This window comes from Mesitornis unicolor, unplaced genomic scaffold (assembly GCF_000695765.1).
Source record: "Mesitornis unicolor isolate BGI_N332 unplaced genomic scaffold, ASM69576v1 scaffold16055, whole genome shotgun sequence".
NCBI classification, from domain to species: domain Eukaryota; kingdom Metazoa; phylum Chordata; class Aves; order Mesitornithiformes; family Mesitornithidae; genus Mesitornis; species Mesitornis unicolor.
Window position 1 is genome coordinate 7,067 of NW_010183593.1, and position 24,637 is coordinate 31,703.

At 35.9% G+C, this 24,637-nt stretch overlaps 1 protein-coding gene across 1 annotated transcript in view; it reads right to left on the bottom strand.

Annotated features, from left to right (window-relative positions):
* Positions 1 to 6,284: 6,284 nt before the first annotated feature.
* POLK (polymerase (DNA directed) kappa) overlaps positions 6,285 to 24,637 on the bottom strand; it is an 18,461-nt gene continuing 108 nt past the window's right edge. Inside the window, exons 2-15 of the mRNA XM_010184205.1 lie at positions 24,580 to 24,637; positions 22,072 to 22,191; positions 20,152 to 20,304; positions 19,637 to 19,768; positions 18,875 to 19,028; positions 16,463 to 16,675; positions 15,798 to 15,922; positions 15,448 to 15,614; positions 13,278 to 13,310; positions 10,740 to 10,836; positions 9,531 to 9,702; positions 7,705 to 8,661; positions 6,519 to 6,570; positions 6,285 to 6,369 (exon numbers count right to left, since the gene is read on the bottom strand). Coding sequence (XP_010182507.1) covers positions 6,285 to 6,369; positions 6,519 to 6,570; positions 7,705 to 8,661; positions 9,531 to 9,702; positions 10,740 to 10,836; positions 13,278 to 13,310; positions 15,448 to 15,614; positions 15,798 to 15,922; positions 16,463 to 16,675; positions 18,875 to 19,028; positions 19,637 to 19,768; positions 20,152 to 20,304; positions 22,072 to 22,191; positions 24,580 to 24,637 — 2,518 coding nt within the window. The remainder of the gene's footprint in view (positions 6,370 to 6,518; positions 6,571 to 7,704; positions 8,662 to 9,530; positions 9,703 to 10,739; positions 10,837 to 13,277; positions 13,311 to 15,447; positions 15,615 to 15,797; positions 15,923 to 16,462; positions 16,676 to 18,874; positions 19,029 to 19,636; positions 19,769 to 20,151; positions 20,305 to 22,071; positions 22,192 to 24,579) is intronic.

The window sequence follows — 24,637 nt, forward strand, 5'->3', positions numbered from 1 at the left end:
GGAAAATGCCTCTTGGGAGTTAATCTCACTGCTGTCAATTGGTGTTCACTGGACTGTAGAAGGTAACTGACCCTGTGCCCCTGCAAGCTTGACTCAGCCTTAGGATACAAGATACTGAGGTGCTTCTGCCATATCATAGAATCAAAAAGGTTGGAAAAGATCTCTGAAGATCATCAAGTCCAGCTGTTAACCCAACACCACCATGCCCACTAAATCATGTCCTGAAGTGCCACATCGACACATCTTTTGAACACGTTCAGGGATGCTGACTCCCTGGGCAGACTGTTCCAGTGTTTGACCACTCTTTCAGTAAGAAATTCCTCCTAATATCAAATCTAACCCTCCTCTGGTACAACTTCAGGCCATTTCCTCTCATCCTATCGCTAGTTACTTGGGAAAAAAGACCAACATCCATGTTACTACAACCTTCTTTCAGGCAGCTGTAGAGAACAAAAAGGCCTTCCCTCAGTCTCCTCCAAACTAAACAACCCCAGCTCCCTCAGCTGCTTCTCATAAGGATTGATCTCCAAACCCTTCACCAGCTTTGTTGCTCTTATCTGGCCACACTTCAGTGCCTCAATGTCCTTCTTGTAGTAAGGGGCCCAAAAATTAACACAACATCTGAGGTGTGGCCTCAGCAGTGCCAAGTACAGGGGCACAATCACTTCCCTACTCCTGCTGGCCACACTATTTTTGATACAGGCCAGGATGCTGTTGGCCTTTTGGGCCACTTGGGCACATTGCTGGCTCATGTTCAGTCGCTGTCAACCAACACCCCCAGGTCCTTTTCTGCCTGGCAGCTTCTCAGCCACTCATCCCCAAGCCTGCAGCACTGCATGAAGTTGTTATGCTCAAAGTGCAGGACCTGGCACTTGGCCTTGTTGAAGCTCATAGAGTTGGCCTCAGCCCGTTGATTCAGCCTGTCCAGGTCCCTCTGCAGAGCCTTCCTACCCACAGGCAGATCAACACTCCCTCCCAATTCGGTGTCATCTGCAAACTTGCTGAGGGAGCACTCAATTTCCAATCAGATAATTGATAAAGATGTTAAACAGGACTGGCCCCAAAACTGAGCCCTGGGGAACACCGCTTGTGACTGGTTGCCAACTGGATTTAACTCCATTCACCACAACTCTCTGTGCTTGGCTGTCCAGACAGGTTTTTACCCACTGAAGAGTAAACTTGTCCATGTCATGAGCTGCCAGCTTCTCTAGGAGAATGCTGTGGGAAACTGTGCTAAACACTTTACTAAAGTCCAGGTATGCACGTGCACCAGTAGTATTGATCCAATCACAAGACTTCCGTTTCAGGTTGACAATACTTTCATTTGCTTTTGTCCAAGTCCAGGCAAAAAGAATACACACACACCCAAAGGTTTAGTTTTTGTGAACTGACATATTAAGTTTCATCTAATCTTCCTATTTCTCAATTTATCTTGAAGTCTACTGCTACTTTTGTCTAGCCAGCATTGATATTTCATTCCACACAGACAATAATTTTCTGAGGTAAAGCACAAAAATTCTTTAAAGTGACTAGGGTAAATTTTACTTTAAAAACAGCTTTTGATATTGGAAAAGTAGCTCCAAGAACATAGGACTGTAAGTATTCAGCCTTAAACAACTGAAGACACATGAAATGAGTTCCTTCACTATATTTTCTTTGTAAATAAATTCTGCAGTCATCTTAACTTCCAAGATTATTAACACAATACAAGTCCATGGTAAAATTAATCTGAAAGACTTAAGAGCTAAATTGAGCAAATAAATTGAGTAAATTGAGCAAATTCGGATACATAACTATGTGCTTAGATTCTGCTTATCATACATGATGAGATTTTCACAATTCTTTTATTCTTTAAACATTTTTTGTATAGTCAGGCTGTGATGTATAAGAATCTTTACACTCAATGCACCTTGGTCTGATAAGACAGTTTCATCAACTGTACTTCCAGTAGATGATTGTTACTCAGCTGAAAAAAAAAACAACCCAAACTGTGAAAATAAACCCAGAGTGAGAGCAAGAAGTAACAGATTTAGCTGTAGCTGAATCATGGAGGTTTCACTTTTACTTGCTTCCTGTGAGTCAGATATTCCAGTGAAACTTCTTAAGAGGAGGAGTTCTATTTCTGCATGGTGACTGGGCTAGTAACACAGACCCACTGTTTGCAATATTAATGCTGCTTTTCGAAATGAGAGACAACAGACGACTGTGGCATGATTAGGTTTGCCTACAGAGCTGGCACCAAAGAAGGAATAGATCTGCAGCCTCATACAGAGCATGAGTTACAGTGTGAATCTTTAAAACAGGATCATAATTTTACATACAGTCTGGACACACCAGCTGTTTCCAGTTCTAATTACTATCATACAGTAGTATTTCAGAGTGTGTCCCTGGTCTCTTAACTAACATTGTCCGTACAAGTAAACTTTGCAAACAGAAAGTTTATCACATTCTCTAACCAATTCCCACAATACCGACTCTTTCAAATGGCCCCAGCAACGTATAGAAAAGACTGACGCAGAAACAAACTGAGATGCAGAACCCAGAACAAAGTGTAGAGCAAGAGAGTACTGGAACATTTTCCTCACTTGCCTTCACAGAGTTCTCTCTCTGCCAGGAATGCAGAGCATTTTTTAAAATATTTAAAAAGTAAAATTAAATTAAATTATTTTTTAAAAGTAGTAATAAATACATAAACAAGTAGAACTAATATAAAGAATAAAAGTAAGGTAAGACAAAAGCACACTGAATGGTGCATAAAAAAGAAACAGCAGCAAGCAAAAATTACATCCTGTAAGAGAAGGTGAGATTTGAAGATAAAGTCAAGGTCGCGAGTATTATGTTTTTATTGTATTAACTTGTATTAAACTCTGTTCTTTTATTGAAAGTATGAAACTCCACAGGATTCTGAATCCTGGGGTGCAATAATTGTTAGCCTATGCAACTGCAGCACCTCACAGTTGTTCTCAATTCTCCTCTCATCCTTGATGGTTACAGCTACCTGTTGCCACTTGCCTTTGCTTATGAGTAGTAATTAGAACAATGAAGTAGAGGGGCCCAGTCTCAACAGGTACTCATCTATACAAACAGCAATCAGAAAAGACACAGAAGAGGTGGCCAACTGGCCAACAAATTTGGGCACCTGCAGGCTGCTTTCTAGGCTCACTTGCAGGCAGTATGATTCTTGATGGCTTCAACCTTCTGCTTGGATCTGCATACTACAAGGTAAGAAAAAGGGATGTGACAAACCATCCCAAAAATAATTCCAAAATGGATGAAGCCACAGACATAGCAATTCAAGCCCAAACTCTGCCTTCCTGATTTTTCTGACTGTTACCGACACTTCAAAGTGGAACTCCAGCAACTCTGAGAAGAAAACAGCATAAGCCAAAGTATTTATCTATTCCCAACAGGAAAATTTCTAGAAATAAAGACTTTGAGACACCCAGGCCAGACAACTAATAAAACTGGTCACTGTGCTATCCAGTTACAGTAAGACATTCAGTAGGCAAGACATTTCAAAACTCAGAAGTAAATAAAGGTATTACTATGGATAGCAGTAAAGACTCAATAGGAAAATGCTATTCTACAGCTTAAGTTTCTGGGTACTGAGGATTTACAAGATAAACACAAGCAAGTCTTGTTCTTAGAGGGGGCATGTCTACGGCATGTTCTCCTTACAGATAAATGCTTGGTGGCCATGTGTATGCTGTCTGCATTCCTTTATTCAGAAGTGGTGGAGAGAAGAACATTAAGACCACATAAGTATCATCCTTTATCATTCATAACTAAAAGAGGAATTCAAGATAAAGTATCTACCTTAAATAAGAGAGATATTTACACTACAGAAAAATTCTGATCTGCTGCCAACCTAGATAGTTCATGTGCTTCAGAACTGTGGGTAAGTGTGGGATAGCTCACACATAGGAAATAATTTATAAATTAAATACAGGTATAAAGAAATTTTCAGATGCTAATGAAATAATATTTTAAGTTAATGTCAATTATATAACACACACATATACACTGAGAAAAATGCAAAACAAAAATACTGCTTATAGAGTCTTCTCCACAAGAACTGAGATGAAAAATCATATCACAGAAGCTTATGACAATACTTAATCATGTACCGAAGGCCTTCTTGAGATAAAAACAGTAAAAAATAGGGAAAAAAGACTTGTGTTTTGCATTGCAGTAAATAATTTACATGGAAAACATTAAAATAATCTCACTAAGCACTTCCTGTAAACACACAGGATCACCTTTCCAAAAGGTATATTTTTACACACATCTCAAAAGATGGACATTTCTGGCATTAGATTTATAACAAGTGTTTTATTTCCACACTAACTCTAACATACTCCATGCCTTTAAATTCAGGACATTCCGATAACTCTATGACACTTTTTTTTTAAACAGATGGTAAGACAGCTTCCAAGGCTAAGCCAAACTAAAGTTATTTGTTCAAGCACTTACAGTAGTTTACTTTCTGGCAAGTAGTGCATATGTAAAAATACACATTTTAAAGAAATACACACAATGACAAGGCTATACTTAGATTCTACACTTTATTGTATTGGACAGATACAAACTAATAAAAGGACAGGTGTTAATATCTGAAGAGTAATGGTAGCTTAAATCGTTGTTCCCTCAGTTGCTTTTATGTCTTTCCTATCAAAAACTTCCAGCTTCCACCTCTGTTAACAGCACAGCTTATGATGAATGCTCACTGACCTGGTTTAGAAAAAGTCAACTGAGACATCTTACATCATATGACTAGTCCAGATGATTTGGTCCAAGCAGATAAGGGAGCACTGACATGAATTCAAATGACAGACCTATGAGCACAATGGCATCTGGCAAATAACCAGATCAGCAGGTAGGCATGGTGAAATCATTCCAGCAAGTCTGGAAACAAAAATGCATGTTCTGGACTTAGCCTGGGCACCTAAAACATACCAGGTACACATTTGTTTGTTTAACAAACAGATTACACAACAAAATGGATGCTTCTATAGTAGCCCCTTCTTTTAAAGGTTTTGCAATTAAAAAGCAGATTATATTTCATACAGGGTTTGACATTGTTTGCATAACTTGTAAGAAATAAGCTGTCATCATAAATTATTTCCCTGATAAATATTTAATTAAAATACATTTGAGCAATTTGGTGTGAACAGATAAAATCAACAAAGTATTTTAAATATTTGCATTTTGCAACTTCCTCCTTTCACATAATCACTCATAAAATATTGCTCATTCAGAAATAGAATAATTTTAAAGAAAAAGGTAAACAATAAAAAGATTCAGCATCTTGCATATTTGCACGTCATTTATAATATTATTGCACCATAAGACCTTTTATTTAGAGTAAATTTAGTGCTAGCGACCGGTAACAATTTCACAATTGTGAAGAAAACTGAAGCTCACAGTCTCTTTGGAAAGGCCAAGGTTCAAACAGCATTTGCCTGACTAACCTGGAGGAATCCTTCTCTCATCGACAGATGTATTAACACTTTTTAAATCAGTGAAGTCATCCTGTACCTCATCACAGTGAGTCCTTCAGTCCACCGACTCTTACTGAAGCATCTTCAGCGACAAGGAAAGCATGACGTACTCTTTTCCTTTAAAACTTTGAGACCAACGAGTTTTTATGTCCACTAAGACGGCATATGTTCATAAGATGAAATCAAGCAAATCAGCTCTTCTTTGTTATCACAGAGGTTATCTGAGGTTCTTTGTTATCACAAAGGTAATATCACAACTAAATTTGGTGTTGAATTGTCCAGGGAAGGTGTCAGCCTGAGCTACTATGGCTACCAGGTCCAATACAACCCACATAGGAAAGCTCTCAGACCAGCTGTGGGAAGAGGGCCTTCAGTAAGCACCGTATGGCACCCTAGCTAATAATTACTGCTTTCTAGGGTGCTTGCCCTACAGGCTCGCTCAATGGCAGCTCTAACCTCTCTGTTCCGTTGAGCAGCAGAGAGAATTCATGAGGCTGTTCATGACTTCCACATATTCAACATAAACAAAGTCAAAGCACTAGTGAATTTTGATTCTTGGAAACAACTGGGAAAAAAGTATCATTCTCAAAAAACCCACAAAACTCAAACACCAAATTACCTCAGTGGTACCTGTTCTTCTAGCTCAAACATCACGTTCTTTTCACAGAGGCATGCAATGGCTCCAAAGTGATAGGCACCTGAATCCAGTGTATGACCAATAATAAATTAATTTGCAGTCATAAAACATTATGAAACACTTCATATAAAATATGTTGCACATAGTCATTTAAAAAACATTTCAATTGTATGCTTGGAATTGTTCAACTTGGCCCTTTTTGATACTGACTGTGAAGTTGTTAGTCCAGACCTAAAGTTAAAGAAAGAAAAAAAAAAACAAACAACAAACAGTAAGATGTTAAAACATACAATGCATACCTGCACGTTCACAGCACTGAATATTTTTCTACACTTTGTTTTAAAATGAGTTGTGTACTTAAGTTTCCAGAAAACCCTTACCTTTTTGTTCCTTGTGATGGGTTTGTGCATTGCTGCCCTCTGCTTGTACCTCCTGAAAAGTAATTGGAAACAACCAAAATCAATTACTTCAATAAAGAATGTTTCAGAACTTGACGAACATGGCAGAATTTTTAAGGGAACAGTTTTGAGTAGAACTTTTTTTTTTTATTAACATAACTGAATTTAATCTATCTCAAGGAGCAGATAACATTTTATTATCTGCAGTCTGAGTACTGTAGCTTATATTAACACTTTTAAAAGAGAAACTCGAAAAATCTTTAGTTGATTGAACTCTAAGGGATTAATTTGAACCTTGTAGTTTTCAGAAATATTTCAGCATAATGTAGTTGATTTTCAAAGTGGTTGCTGAAAACTAGTTTTTAATTTTTTTTTATCCTGCAGGGGAAGGACAGAATCTTTGCTGACAGTAAGGTTTTAATTTAAAACAAAGCCTGTTTGCACATGTAACAACAATACTGCTTATGAAATTTTCTATGTAAAAGATTAATATTTTAAGTCTTAATTGTGTTCTGATAATTCTAACACACTAGTATTTTAATTTCCTCTTATAAAGCCCTCAAATTAGATTAGGAAAAAGGTACTTTAAGCAGATACTTAACTACCTGAGCATGTCCTCTAATCTAGCCAAAGATTAACTCTTCATCAAAAAAAGAAACAACTGAGTAAATATGCTACTGATTTGGCATGTTACAGTTACAGTTATGTGCTGCAATTTATTAGCTGTAAAACGGTCTTGCAAGTTCCTCCCTTTATGCTTCAGTTCACCACCTCTCTGCTTTTGCCAGCACATTACATAGTGGAATGTTTCTTTCAAATCTCTGAAACAATCCAAGTTGAAGATGTCTTACAAACACCTTTCTGAACATAGTTGGGTGGTAGCAAACATGCAATTTATAGAAATGTGCACTAATTCCTATGTCACCAATGTAGCAAATGAGGATACACTGTGTAGTGAAAATCACATTTATAAATCTATAGTTTGTCATGAAAACGGATTTGATACTTTTAATATAAAAATGTTCACTCTTACACAGGCCCTACTCAAATGAACTTGTTCCAAAAATCTTAGAGCAATGAAAAGTTTGAAGTACACTATTACGAAATTATTTTAACTGTACAAACAGATAATTTGAATAATCAAATACATCCTAATGTGCATACTCACCAACTCTGTTTGAGTTTACCATATTACAAGTCTTAGTAGGAGAATCTTTTTTTTCTGTCAGCTCCAGGACAAGGCCTTTATTTAAGCAGACATCCACATGTCTGTTAAATGACACAAGACTAGTGGTTTTCTGTTCTGAATTACAAACTGGGCAAACAAGAACACTGTCTTCTTTGGCTTCAAAGAAACACGATGAACTAGTTTCTCCTGTATGTTTGGTCTTTTCAAAATGGTCTTCATTGTCTCGTGAAATTCTTTTGGGGACAAGACACTGTTTCATACACACATTTCTAGCAGTATCACTGAGATTGCTAGGCTGTGTTTCTCTGTGAGATTTATCAGACATTACCCGAGTGAACTTTTCTGTGCTATTGCTAGTAGAGTTGTGAGATGTACTTGCAGACTGGTCTGTTCCTGCTAATTGGTCTATTTTATTTTTTTTAAATTCATCAATATTTTCATTTTTAAACTGTGGAAGAAAGTTAAGGGTATTTTCTCTTGAACTGCCATTCTTGGATATTTCCATGGTATCTTTAACAACAGTCCCATTGAGGCACTCATCAATATGCCTATTAAGCTCCTCCAAATTATTGCTGCTTTGTTCCTCAAAGCAAACAGGGCAGGTGAAGATCTTACATATATTAGAATTCTGTAAGTCTGTGACTTTCTTTGTTTCTTCCACAAAACTTGCTGATGATTTCCAAACATGAAAGAGCTGCTTGCGTTCAGTTTCATTTGGAGAAAGATTCTCATTGTTTAGTTGCCTCGCAGCTTGCTTTTTATCAAAAAAACTCCCTCTGGAAGATGCTTCTGAATTTTTTGTGAAATGTTCTTGGTTGGACTTTCCTGCCTGAAACCTAAGAAAACCAATTTCTTTTCCTGATTTTAAGAAACTCGTAATACTTTTTTGTTGGTACTTCTTCTCTTCTTCACTTAGAAATCCTGATACTCGTACACCTAATGATGAAAAACAAACCTATAACACCAATTTTATGAAAACTTGATACTAATTCTTAATTAACATCTTTTGAGGTATATATTCACTCAATAAAACTGCACTTTATCTCTAAGTGGAAGCTATACTACTTGCAACTGCTAAAAATGGATCACAAGGTTCATACAATTTTATCACACCTGAACACTTGCCCAATCCTATTATTAATTGTAACACTCATGAAGTTTGAACTGATTGCATCTTAACATGAGGCTATAAACTTAATACAGTAATATAGAGTTCAGTCTGAAAAAGAGTCTTGCATAATGTTTCCCCATCAAAATATTTTTGTCAGCACATTCTAATGTCATACACAAATAAGTTTCATATATCACTGAATATATATAAGCAGAATGTATAGGCACCTGAAACACATAGGTCTTAGAACCAAAGTAAAGCTTACTTATGAGAGAATTTTTCAGATTTCTTGCAGAACATATAATCTTCAAATCTATAAGCACTTACTTAAAGCATATGTTTCTACAAGAGGTTATGTACAGAAACCACCTGCTGGTGTGGTGCAAAACAGATTTAAAAGCTCTTTTAAGGCAGCAGAATTAAACACTGCTATGCATTAAGATTCTACTCTCATGCCAATGTGTATGTTGTCCCAGGGCTAGCAGGTGGTAGGAAAAGTACAATCTCAATTAGTAAAATATTCCTGAGTCACCATTCAGCCCTCCAGACCTGTTTCACTTAGCAAAAACTACCAGAGTAACGGAGAAAAGATAAATCTACTTACACCAATTTTACGATAAAGAGTATCGTCTATTACTTTGATATACTATAAGATCTAACTCTGAAAAGGAAGAATAAGTTTGAAATATTTTACCCATAAGTCTTATCCGTAAAGGGTGAGGAGCAACACTATCAATTTCTGTTCCTAATAGTTCTTTAGCAACAGCAAATATTTCCTCCTCAGTAGAAACAGAAAACAGCACAGTTGAAGCTCTTGTTTTTACTTCAAAGTTCACATTCTTTAGCTTCAGCGTAACAGTTTTACCCTAGGCAAAAAAACCAAAACAAAACAAAAAAATAAAGAAAGATGTTAAGGATGTTGTATATGACACAGAACCAAATATTATGTACCATTTATTTAAGGGCCTCAAAGTCACAGTCAAGACTGTGTGCTTATCTGTGTACAGCAACGAGCACTGCCAAGAACTAGTCTTTCGATGCCAGGTAACTTTGCTGGGAAAACTGCTATGGTTGCATAAGTGATACCCAATTAAGGGTTTGCTGAGAAGTTTCTTCCTTCTGCACAGTGCTATCAGAGCCACACACAGCATCTGTTTGGCACAGATACTTCCCTGGCAACACCTTCCAAAACCACCTGTGTGATTTAACGTGTCTATCCAAATGTAAATAAATGGTACTCCTTCTGTTCTGGTGCCTTTGTAAGCTTATCTCTGATTTAAGCTTATCCTTTCAACCTGCCATTTCTGAGACAATCTTTTATGGCTGAAGAAGACCAATCCCAACTCTTTTGAATTGTCTTGAATGCTATTTCTTGCTTTACTATAAAGATCTCCACAGAAAATACGAACTGTTCTTCCTAGATAAAAACCCAGAAATTTGGGGAGAAGGAATACACCAACTGTTCCTACCATTCATACCATGGTATAAATAATTTGCCAGCAAGTTTGGGACATGTGAACTTCCTAAACTACATTACTGGCTATTGACTGGATCCTGTATGAATATGGGAGAGAAACACAGTGTTTCACATATATTAGTATTACATGATTAACCAAAGCACAGTTTACAATCAGCTCTATTATTTGCTTTTAGCATAAAGTGTTTAAATGCCAAATAACTTAATTATTTTAACTTTTTCCACATGTATTATTAGATAACCACCTGAACAATACCAAAATACAGCCTAAATAATTTTAAACAACTGCAAATTAAAGAATGGAGACTTATGAAGATGGATTGCATGGTATGATGCTGCTGAAAACATTTACACTAAGGTTGCATTTAATAACTTCAAGTGCAAAGCATTGTCTTTGAGCAAGTAAGCAAAGAATAGTAAAAATACCTTAAGTCCCTCTCTCTGTAGGTCTTGAGCAAGGTCTCTGCACAGTTCTCGACACAAGCTGTACTGGTCTTCTGTGGTGTTTACTTCACTGATTGTTCTAAGATAAAGATATGATCTTTCTTCAGAATGAATCCTAAAATTTGTTCAGTGGCTACCATCCAGAAGTATTTTTTTTGTACAGTTAAACAAAACTACACCAGAAGAAGGCTGTTTGGTTTGCACATTTACTTCAAGGAAAAATGAATACTAGTATGAGTATTACACAGAAAGATTCGTACACATTTATGTCTTTCAAAATGTTTGCAAAGCTCTTCAAATAATGAAATAATTTGGCTTTCAATTTTTCATGCACTATTTGAAAATGTATCAGATTTAAGGTCATTAATGCTTAAATATTTGCAAAAAAGAATACTAGCACCAACTGAATTAATGGAGCCAGCCAAGTTATTTGTATTTAATCTCCTTTGTACAGTGCTGTGTAACATGAGAAGAAAGAAAGGATTAGAAAGTCAACATCAGAGCCAAGTATCAGAAATAAATAATGCCGATGCTAAGAAAAAGATGCCAGCTAGGATAATTATGTCTAGCCTCAGAGAAGGAAAAACTATCTTTCTGCCAAAAATGTCACTAACTGTCCTTACTAGAGCTTCTTAGCAGGGAAAGTACAGTTTGGGTTTGGTTTTTTTGTTGTTGTGCATCTGCTTTTTAGTAGTAATATGAGAGAAAAGGCAACTTTCAGTTAGTAGTGGTTTTAAGAGGAAGCAACTTTACAGCCACCAGATGCTTTTGTAAGGGTCTCACAGATCCATTGTTTCATGCCAGGCTTTATATTTATGGGTGTAAAGTCCATATAGTTACATTGGATTTCACATCTCTAAGTTATACTTAGGTTTACCTGATCATATTGAAAAGTCATCCTCTATTAAGATTCACATTTTGCTAAGAATGTTTGCATGTTGCCAAACTAATGGGATGAATGTTTTACCATGTGTCCCATGCCGTTATCCAAGGAGTAACTAAATCATGTTATCCTGGCAACGTTGTAGTGATTTACAGCATTGTGATGCTGCACTAATCGGGAAGCTGTTAAAGTCTTAAGTTCAGAAGAGGCAGGATAGAGAGAACACTATTTCAGGCCCATCTCTTCTTCCCCAAAGAAATTAGTTTCATTATTTCATTAGGCCATCAATGTGTCTGTCTAAAATCATTTCCCTGAGAGAAAAAAGAAGGAAGAAAGAAAAGCAGAAAGGTACAAGAGGCTACTCAGATTATCTGTCTGCCTGCAAACCAACACAAGACTACAGCCATAAACTTCTCAGCTGTGGTGGTACCAAACCTTATGGGGCTTACTGTTATGGTATAAGGGTTACCGGCCTGAAAAGGAAGGACAGGTGGTGTCTGTAGGACCCTGGAGGGTCAGAGATCTGTACTGTTCCCTCCCCTTTCCAGCCACAGTCTATAAAAAACTGAGGTTTTCGCGGGCTTTTCCTGGTTTCCTGGGCTGTTTCCTGTCGCGTCTCGGGACGGCTGGGGCTACCTCCACGTGCTCGGCAGCATCCACCTCCATCCGCTCCCAGCACCACTGCGGTCCCTGGTGACGAGTCACAGTGGTCACAGCGGCCACGAGGCACTGCTCGGACACTTCCACTCGGGACTACTGGGATCGGGTTTTGTATATTGTTAAAGATCCTTTGTCCTTATTAATTCCTTTTTCCTTTCCCCTGTTGTTTTCATTAAACTTGTTACAGTCTTAACTTCCAACCTTGTGCGAAGCATTTTTTTTTTTATTCTCTCTCTATTCTCCTTTCTTAATCTTCCCCCTGGGAGGGGCAGGGGCAATAGAGAGAAAATCTTGCTCTCTCTCTCTCTGGCCCTTAAACAGAGACATTTACTTAAGCTGCTCACAACTACTACATCTCAACAGCAGCAAGCATATTTTCCTGTCTTGTTTTCTAAGAAGGGAAAACACAGGGATAATTATCTCGTTGCTCTACAGATTCTCCTGGCAGTATTTCCTACATAAAATGAACTTTTAGAAATGACATACACCACTTTCTTAAGGAACTTTACACTGCTAAAAACCAAAAAGCTAGGAAATATAAACAATTTCAGTTATCCATGCAAATTTACTGTCTGCTTTCAAGTCTACCTCAGCAAGTGTCTACTTGCTATGCATATGACTGCAGGCTACTAGACTGATACTGACATTAAACTGGAACATATAAAAAAATTCAAGTTCTTATATATTTCTACCTTATGTTATGGCTTAAAGACCATTTTGATGCATTAAAGGAATTAGGAGAATCAGATGATGAGAAAAAAGAACACACAAATGGACAGAAGTACCTTCATAGTATTCTGAAGCCAAGGCATAAAAAATTAATGAAAGCTTCAATTTCACTTAGTGAGCTTGTTGTATATGTGGGGTTTTTAACACATAAATACACAATGAAATTGTATGAATAAGAAAAGTATACACTACTTGGCATTATGTAGGTTTAGTATTAATGCAATTTTTTCAGTATTAAAGAGGCATACCTTTCAGTGCTCATACTTTTTCTTTCTCCATCCCTTTAAAAAGAAAAAAACAAAACAATTTATTATACACAATTTATCTAGAACTGTTATATTTCCAATAAACTCTGAGTCAACCAATCATGCTTCAATAACTAGCAACAGTTTCTTCTATAAAATCTGGATGTTAACTTTTTCTACAAACCTTGTACATCAAGTTTAAGTGAGTGCAAAATGAATAATTTAAAAAAAACCATGAACTACTGCACATGAAGTAAAGACATAGATCAGCTACAGATGTCAATAAAAATAATTTCGTAGAAAAAGAAAAAAAAATAAAAAAAGCCTCAACAAAACTCCCCTCTCATACCAGGAGTCTTCAAAACTAACTATAAATCCTATGCTGTCTGACCTAACTATAACTGTGAAGCACTGCTATTAAAATCCTGAACATACTATGTGTATTTGAATATTTGTTTATCTGAGGAACTAGTTTGCTTCCTTTATAAATTATTGCTCGCGTTAAAAGGTGATGTGTTAAGGCTTTTTTAATTTGTTTGGGTTTTTTTTTCTAATTTCCAGATTTAATTGAGCATCCTTTAACAACTGTTCTGCACACAAGAAGTTCCTCAGAGCATTTTCTGTTTAGGTCCTTCTTATGTTTCTAAGTATGGGAAATAACAAATCTGGTATCCTCAAATTTTCCTAAAAGAAGCTGGTCAAAGACAATGACCATAAGATGAACATTTATTGAGGACTCGGGTGTTGGTATGTTTAGGGCTTACCTTCTCCACACTAAAAATCACTAAAATTAAGTCGGTACTAATAAAAACAAAACCATGAAATAAATTTCTTAGCACCATGAAAAATGCGTTACCCATTGCAATGATAATCTTGGCTTTTGAAATGCTCCTATTTTTTAAAAAATGTACTGGGAGATTTCCCAGACTGTACAACACCTAAACAGGGTGAATAAGGGGAGAGAGTGCACCAGTTATTAAAGGAACATTTGAGATTACATTTTCTTTACTGAAACAAACGTTTGGAAAACAACTTATCTTCTGTCAAGTCACCTTCACAAAGTCAATCTTACTACATATTTTGTTTCAAGTCAACATACTTCTGAAAATTAAAAAAAAACTGACACAAAGATTTGTGCTAGCACATTACTAGTCTACAAACTGGTAACTGTACATATTATTTTGTCGTCAAATGGAAAAAGTGAAAGATCTGTCAGAGAAGTAACAGAAATAATACATAACAGGTCTTCCAGAAGTACAGAAGACACTTTGGAACTCCTAATGAAACCGAATCATTGCCAAGTCATTTTCAAGTAGAATTTCACCACTTTGAAAAGGATAGAAGGATATTTAAGGAAGGAATACTGAAAATAAAGTACTCAATCCTAAATTAAGATTCTTCATTACACAAACGGCAAAATACTGTGGGTTTTTCTAAGAGGAAGAGTTCCAAGTGTTCCTATCCATTCAGGACAGGCTTAGAAATTATGCATATTATTGAAAAGATGTATTCACTAGTATGACTGATTTCTCCCCTCTGTAACAGGAAGCTAAAAAGCTATTAAAGTGGAATGAACCTTAAAGGAAAAGATATGAAGGAAGATATGAAAACACTCAGTTCTATTCCAGCAAATTCACAAGTTGATGTTACAAATATGTACATAAACATGATAGAAGACACAGAAACTTCACTTATTTTAATCAGAAATATCACAAATTACTACCAGAGAAGATCAGATACCAATGTGATTTTAATTAAATCAGATAATAATAAGAATCAATGAGCATATATTGCTTTAATAGGAGAAACAGGACTGAACTGATTTGCTTAGGATAACTCATTTCTCTTTACCTATTTTAGTAATTATGAGGTTATCCTAAACAATACTGACTTGATTTCTTGATATATTTTTATGCACAACTTCTGACAGACTTTATGGATTTCATATATTAGACGTGGCTGTACAAAATTTTGTTCTTTAATGTCTGGCTGTTGTACTTAGCCATTAAGTATAACAATAACAGGTATCAAAGATCTTTTAAAAAATACTAAACAAACCAAATTTTCATAATATTTGTCCATAAAATGTGTCTTAAAATGCACAGTATGTAACATACAGAAGGAACAGTTTAGAAAAACATAAACGCAGGAGGAAAAAATGCCAAAAACGTACTTTTCCAAATGTGTTGAACCCAAACCAAGGGAAATATCCAAGAAATTACGCCAAGATGCTTCTGAAAATAGGAGAGAAAGCAGTGCCCTCTTCTGGTAAAGTTCTGAGCAAGTCACAATTCCAAGGGCTTTTAACATCTTCTCTGTTACTTTCCCTATACCTGGCACCTGAAAAAGAATAAGTATCATTATTTTGGAAACTTTCCATTTGTATGTCTAATACCAAGAGCAACTTAAGTCAAACACAACAGGGCAGATTACCTAGAAAAGTGTATTTCTTCAGTGGATATTTTACTTTTAGTAGAAAAGGAACATACACGATTGCATCAAAAATATAATGGTATCTCTTACCTTTCTAATGGGCAAATCTTTCAGGAAGTCTAGCACTGCTTGTCTCTCAGGAGTAATTCTGAATTGCCCATTAGGTTTATTACAATCACTGCACATTTTTGCTAACATTGTGTTCGGTGCTATTCCTTTAAAACAAAGAAACAAAACCTGTATTTTTAAAAAATACAAGACTATGTTTAATTTCAACTGTCCAGTATTTAAAAACACAAGAGTGGCCTACACATTTGGCAAAGACAAAGCATAAGCTTTGAAAAAGAATGACGGTAACTGATAACCAGATTTGTTAAAATTCTGCAAAAATATAATAGTCACGTGAGAACTTAAATACATGTGGTAGACTAAATATAACTAATGCATCAGATGAAGTGTACCTACTATTTTAAGACAGCCAGGGTAACACAACATGCATTAATCAGGCACGAGGGGTTAAATACCAAATGCTTAAAAGTAACATCAGTTACATGATTGACCAATTTTATGATGGTGATATGGTAAGACAAAACAACAGTTATAATGAATTCTTAATAAGAAAGAGATATTTCTTCCTTGTATTTCAGCAAAAAGACTTAACTAATTTTGACAAAACTCACCAAATTAAAGTCTTTTGTGGGCTGCCACTGCTAAGTAGTAATTTAGAAATATATATAGTTCATGTTTCTGAATACCTGCACTAGCAGTTAGTTGAGTTTTCTGCTCAATCCTAAAGCGAATTTCTTTCACAACCTCCTCTGCAGATGTTCCAAAGACAACTGAATTTTCCACTGATTGATGTCTTTGTGGGTGGTTATCCACTAGAGGTGTGTTATCTTCAAACAGTACCGGTGAAGAAGAGTATGCATCGTCATTAGATTTGGCAGACATATTTATATAATCTTTACCTATGTTAGACAGAAACACAAACAATTAATCCATTCATGTAAAATATATACTTTATTGATTTTCTTCTGCAGCGGCTGAAGAGAGTTCGTTAACAGTTCTATTTTTTTGTGTTTGAAATAAAAATTATTTAGTCAAAGCAATCATGTTGCTTTTTTGTTTGAAGAGAGTCATAACCACTTTGATCTAAATATTATTTGAGCTTGGCTGACATTGGAAGAATTGGCTAGCAGACTAGACATAGATTCCATAAAAGCAAAAAGGTTTAATGACCTGTTGCTGTAGAAGCAGAAAAACATCAAAATTCTGGCATTATTTTTATTTCATATCAGAGTGAAGGCCCGATGCTCTCTTCTTTTTTTTTTTTTCTGGCGGAAATAAAAATCTTACACAGACCTTTTTTCAATATCCTACAAAGAAAATTAGGGTTCTGGAATATCTGGTTCTAGAACCATCAGCCTGGTGAGCTGCTTGGTTTTAACTGCAGTTATGGTAGAACAAGTATTGTCAGCAGCCCTTTGTCTGACCCTACAAACTCCAGTGCTACAGTTTCACATTCTGAGTGCTTGTTTGTGTTTCAGAAGAACAAAGATGTCAGAGAAGTGTGAAGAGGCACACGACTACATGTCAGTGATATTTATTTTGTAAAGACTATGCTAGCTTGTTTCTTTTGATACTATTAATGCTTTTCAGTAGTAGCGTGTCCTTGATTATCCTCTTAATGGCTATTTAGGTAATATAAATATTCTAGTTTGTGCATCAATCAACTATTTGTATGACTCCTCTATTTTATTATTCCTGACTGGATATACAGTTGTGGATGTGGTTCCAACTCCATCTTCTGGAGCCAGGTGAAATCCAGTCATATCTTAAGCATTACTGTAACTCCTGCAGTGCTCATTACTTTACACATTTTTAGTCTTGTAAAATAACAATCTAACTAGAGCTTATGCACACTGTCTTTGCAGACAATTTATCATGTTTCTGATGTACACAACTCACTATAGTATTTTAGGAAATAACTTTGCAAAATACAAATAACCTCTAGAAGAGTAAGTTAGTTTATTCTATACCTCCTTATGTCATAAGATTATTACTATTTATTTGCAAAATTATCATACTGAATTGTAAAGGAAAAATACATACCTAAACCAAACAATTTAGTTTAGTAAACTTAGTACCATTTTTCACACATTTTACGCAAGTTAAAACAAAAAAATCCTCCTAGTCCAAATCATCAGCAGCATAGCCTTTATGCACCGGTGAATAGTAGAGGAAGTTAACCTGTAAACTAACAAATTGGACTTAAAGAGTATATGGGAAGACAAATTAAGCAAGGACTTCAGTATCTACACTTTCAGTGAGAGCAGCCTACCTGAAGCTTATGTTATATGCATGTGTGACTGCTGCTCCCAACCCCTGGTAATGTGGTTAGCATTACTAACACCATTTTAGAAAGGAAGCAGCCATCCTCTGGGACTGAGCACGTCACATATTTGCTCTCTTTCCCCTCATTATCAGGCCCTGAAGGTCCTGTGCACCAAGTAGACAAATCAAACAGATTTCTTCTTCACCTCCCTTCGTCTCAAGGTACCTGAGTGCCAGGTCAATTACTCTCTTTACCAGCCCTGAGGGTCCCAGGCACTCGGTCAGCCATGTTGTTGATGACCCCACCACAGAACTGGGCAGTGTAACAGCACCCAGAGCACTGTCTGTAAAACCAAGCAGTTACAATTCCTAAGGGGAGGCCTGGACCAGAAGTGCTGCTGGACAGGCTGGGACCCCCAGGTGGCCAGGGACATCTCCACCATTGTCTGCTTCCTCTGAGGACTGAGGGGGTTATTCGTATTCTTTTATGTGAGTCTCAAGTCTAGATTATGATTGTTATATTAATACAGCAAACCATGCATTAAGATTTGACCTGATCTGCAGAGGGTCCAGGTGATTAGAAATTGTAAGTTAAGATGTATTATGAATTCTGTATTATGCTACTTATAGATTGTAGTACAATGATTCTGCTTGTAGAAATCCTGTGCTAATCTAATCATAAATTCTGTCCTATACTAACCATAACTTCCTGTTGAGAAAATAAATCTTAAATTTTAACTACAATTTAGCGCTGTTACCATTCTGGCAAGGATGCCTAAAAGAACTTGCCTGTCTCCTCAGTGTCACGTGACCAGATGAAAAGATTCGCTTACCTTTTTCCATAGTGCTTTCTGTGTTATAAAAGAATCTTCTCTTTTCTTCAGGCCAGTTCACTCTTTCTTCCAAGTGCTCTGTTATGTTCAGATAGGCTTCATCTAGGCCCATAGGCATAAAATTGGGATCATATTTGGTCAGTATTTCTCTAACCTTGATAAACACATAATGAAAGTTTAAAGCCTTGTTGCTGTAAGAGCAGATCTTGACACAATTATAAGGTGGGCAAATATACTCTGAAACTTCAAGATGACCAATGAACATTAAAGATATTTCTAGAACAAATTACTTATCGATACTGGAAAATTATAGTACTGCTTCTCACAAGTAACAAGATATCACTAATAAGAGAGAACTAGACAGATTTTGAGCAGTGTATTATACTGCAGAGGTCATTAACATTAACCCAAATCAGCCTGAACCTTTACTATTTTACCCTATGCTGTGTACTTGCAGCTTCCTAATAATAAGATTGTGCTCCATGGTTTTAAAGTTTTAAGAATAAGGCTCAAGTGGTATCACTAGCTTACTACACAGTTTTGAAAAATCTATCAGCATCACTACTGACTTTATTAAAATGGCAAATGAATTAATCTTTTCTGGCTTGCCTGAAAGCACCGATGTTTTGTTTAACTTACGTTCAAAGCCACATCACTGAAGAGTTTAATATTTAAACTTTTCATATTATCTAGAACTGATCTATTGACAGAGTCTAAAACCAAGTACACTGAATTGTGGTTAGGAAGCACTTTCAGACTTACCTCTTTACTCACTTGGCCGTATTTTTCAAAGTTTAATGGTACTATAGTTAGATGTGGACATAGCTTTTTAGCAATAAATCCGGGCATGGCTGCACGTACACCAAATCTCCTAGCGTGGTAATTTGAGGTAGACTTAGGAGAGATTAAGTAAATTTAGTGTTCAGTAATCAAGTTTTCCTTGTAGTTTTAAATAATCATGTTGTAATCACATATCTCCACACAGAAAAGACTGACAAGGCTGAGAGTTTATATGCATTCCCCTCCCCCAGCCACACCTTCAATCTGTTTACATCCTTTAAACTTTCAACAGAATGCTTTCTAGTGAAAAACAAAATCTGGCTTACATGTCTAGTCTAAGAACAGATGTTTCCTCTATTATTTTTACTATTTAATTTTTCCATGCTTGTAAGAATTGTCTATATAACAGTGTCATTATATTATGTTATTATTGTATGGTTTATTAGGCTTTAGATTCATGTAATTGATTTCTGTATTAGCTTGACATTCGGCCTTACCAACATACTCATTGATCCCACTGCTATCGGCTTCTCCTTCAGCTCTGGATTGTCTCTCATTTCCACAGCTGCATAGAAGGCATCCATGTCAATGTGTACAATCGTATTGCTAAGGTTACGGCTCTGTTCCAGTTCTACCACAAGTTTGTCTACCTGATCAGAATATATCAGTCAGCAAAAAAAAAGTGTGGTATCACCCTCTAATGACAGTTATCACACCTTATGGCAGCTGACTTAACAGTTACTACATTGGAAATGAAGATTACTGCTATTTGAGCAAGTGGCATAAAGATTTCAAACATGGGGTTTGAAACTTAAGTCCCAGTAAGACCCACATGAAAGAATTTCTCTTTCTAAAGCTTCTTTTATCTTCTATAGAAAGTAATTTTCAGACAAAACATTATGAAGAATCAAGTTCAGAAAAAGACAGCACGAGGGCAGTCAAAGCAATTCAAATTTATTGGCTTTCACTATATGCACTATATATTCTTTAATTACACAACCATATGTTAGTTTCATAAGATCTGTCATTCATGTAATTCATTTTATAAGAAAGGCTGTTCTCTGTAAAATCAAAAGTTCTGTGGCAACGGAAAGATGGAAATTGAAGTACTTATTCATAATTAAATGTCTTAAAAGCTACCCCAGAAAACTAAAAAAAAACCAACCCAAAACCCAACCAAAAACCCAACCAAACAGACAAGTAGAGACATAACTGATCCATGTTAAACATTAACTAAGAATAAACGAGGCATTCAGGGTTATAACAAACTTTTCAGAGGTACTCAGTAATTGCAGGCTTTTCTGGGCATGAATTTGAGACACTGTCATCTAATTTACAGAAGCTATTTGCAAATCTGCAATGAACAAAAAAATATTGTACACCAAAGCTCAGGACCTGTAATCCTTACAGTGGTATTCAAAAGCAATGGATGTGTTTAATCTTCATGCGCTTCAGCTCCTCATTTAAAATACCACTCCACTTTGCTGGAGTATTGCAAGAATAATTTAAAGAATTCACAACATAGAAAAGCCTATGAGGAAGTCAGTGATTGTGCATTCAAAGCTGGATTAGTCTAGTGTACAACAAATAAAGGTTGGGGCCACCCACTGAACAATGAGGACAACAGTAAATATTGAATAATTGTCCACTCAGTGAACACTGTCTGCACTGTGCTCTGAATGAAGCCAGAATCCTGTCAGAGAAAAATAGCAAGCAAACATGTAACTAAGTCTGAATCACAGTAGAAATAAAAAGGAATTAACCTTCTACAAGCATCTTTAATTCTGTTGCACCTAAGAATGTTTAGTGTACTGTTAAATTCTTTTAACAACCTTTCATACACAGTAACAATATGGACACTTATCTATCATTAGCATTTGAGAAATGAAATAGCCTCTTTGCCTTTACAGTTCAGGGCAGTTTTATTTATTGTGACTGCTTGCCATGATATTTTTTTTCCTTTAATTAGTATAAATAAAGAATAAATTCTATCCAGAAGAGTTGACAACTGTTATCCCCTCATCCCATTGCAGGCCATTGAACATAAAAATACATATATAATAAAAACAGAAAGTAAACTCAAGACTGGTATGATACTTACTAACAAGGGATTTAACAAAACTTTTACATAAACCGTAATGGCATCCCTTTAAGCTGATCAGACTTAAAAGAACAGGAATTATTTTGCTTCATTTTACTCATGTAGCGAACATTTTGGAGTGATTTTACAATCTATTCTTCTAGCAAGTTCTTATTAAGATGACATCATCAAAACATTGCACACTTTTACTTGCATGACTAATATCAAAATGGTAGTTAACATTGTGCATATCGCCAGAATTTGATGCAGTAACTACAACACATCAAAATGTTTATCATTCACCATTTAATCCAAAAAGTCTTTACAAGATTAGTACCTGCAGCTGTGCTTTTGAGAGCTGTTGTGTTGTAATGTTCTCTTTTATCTGCATCATTTTATCAATTCGTTGGTTAACTTGTTGATCTTTTTTAAGTTCATTTTCATAAAATCTAGAACCCTGGAAGAAAATTGCAAAAGCACTACGGTTTTTATTCGTCTTTTCCTATAAACAACCTCATTTGAACTTAAAATACAGAAAATGTAAAACACAGTAACAGTTTCTAATGCATAATTTGGATTTTCATATAAATGATACACAAGAGAGACCAGTGGTACTATACGTCTCTCTCCTCAAATGACACAAATATACTTTTACTTTTCAGATCTCCTATACTCAGATGATGACTATTTAGAGAACTTTCTATGTTTACTAGTTCTAACATCTGACAACAAAAATTCCAAAATAGTAGATTAAACTCAACGTAGCCTTTGCAATACCTCTAAGATAATGAGTATAAAACTCTACATAAATTTTATCTAAGCATTTTGACAGACTTTCATATAGTTCAATCTACATGGAAGTAAGTAATAACATTGTATAAGTCAAATCCACTTACAATGTTGAGTATTTCATGGACCATTTAATCTTAAAGGACACTGCAGAACTAGAAGCTATTTGGAAGAAGATTATGAAAAGTAAGGGTATGAAAAGCCCTCTCGCTCTCAAGTATGTAATTGATCCTTTAAGAAAAGGAATTAATAAAAGGACATATGATGAAAACATGAAAAGACAATCATGTGGAGAATATATGTGACTTCCCTTTCTGACTCGTAACAAAGAAAAAAGGGCATACAATGAAATAAAAAAGAGGAAAATTCAAAACCAGGAAATATTTTTCTTGCAACATCTGCTTAGCATACAAGAGAAATAACATCTGCAGGAAGAGGTGATGTCTTTTATTGAACCACCTGATAAAATCTGCAAAAGTGGAAAAATTTTTAGTTCAAAGCCTCTGACTACCAAACTGTCACTGATGCCAGTAATTCAGCCATAGTAAAATAAGAATCAGGCATTTATATAAAAGCAAAAATAGCTACTTCTATAATAATGATAAAAAGGATGACTAGCACGACTGTAATGTGTCATATCTCATTGCTCAGAAGAAATTTCTAATCAGAAGAAATTAGGGTGTGTTTTCTTTCAATAACAGACATGTATTTCATTTTTTCTCCCCTCTGCAATCAAACATGACTTGTTGAGACTCTCTGAAAGAAGTACCAAAATGTTGGTGTGGGAAGACACCCAATATTTAAGATTGTTAAGATTTTATGTATCATGCAGTTTTTCACAGTGAAAAGCTATAACATCTTGTTGTAATACAACTGTGAGTGGTATTTTTAGGTGTAATTTTCAAGACTAAAGAAAGCTTACAAAAAAGAATCAATGCTTCCTTACAGATTTCTCAAGCTACATGTAGCATTTATATTCTCTTGCTTTTTCAGACAGAAATATATTCTAGTACATAGATGCCTGTATATCACTTTTGAAAGCCTATTCTACAGTTCATTCTATTTCATACCAGGAAATAAAACAGTAACTGTTCTGATGAAAGAATTTATCCAAATATCATTATTATATGTCTGACAAAGCACTAAGTTTTCAAGAAAGACTGAACAGAATAAGTAGAAGAAACATCTAGTCAGTAAGGGGCTTGACAGCATATAAAGTATCATCAAAATGAAAATGAAAGCAAAAAAAGTGTGTCAAATAAGGGCTCTTTGTGGTAAGTTTTCTGCTTCCTCACTCCCACCCCTGCAGTCTACCACAGAGCAATAGTAGTCATCCTATGATTCTATAATTTATGAGCAAAATATCAAGCACATAACCTAGGGCCATAGCAACACCAACTGAAATGCACATTTGTGCAATAAAAAGTAAGAAAACCCAGAGTTGCTCAAATACAGTGTTCTACTCATATAGTTCTATGCGAAGATTCTACAGTAACAAGTAAGAGAATTAATATTTCAAAGTTTTGTAGATTTGTGGGGTCCTCTGTGGAACTTTGATACAAAGGTGCACACTACTGGCCACCTCTCCTGCATACTGAGAAGACAGTCAAGAAGACAGGCAGTAAGCACAACGGAATTCTACTGAAAGTACTAGAAAAATCTGATTACATCAAATTAATCAGCTACAGGAAAATGACCAGTACAGGTAAATCTGCTTGGCTGATTAATGATGGGGCAGGCAAAAGGAATGGGAAACAGGAGAAAAAAAAGAGGCCTAAGGAAGCTGAAACCTTCGCAATAACCTCTGGACAATGCTGAGATATTTATGTACCGGTTTTGGCAATAAGGAAGCACCTAAGGAGATACTCACTTGTGTTCCATATCCCTGTGGATGAATTCAACAGCACTCTATGGTACAGTCCCTCCCCTTCTTCCCTGCACATGCATTTCTTCTTAGAAGCTGCCCTCCATTTACACGTGAGGGATAAAATTTGGGAAAGGGAGGAAGAGAGCCTTATGATACTGGACAACAGAGCACCAGGAAAACCAAACCAACCTTGGTAGCTTCCATGATGATTTTATTGATTTTCTCTTTATCCAAACCTTGCATTCCT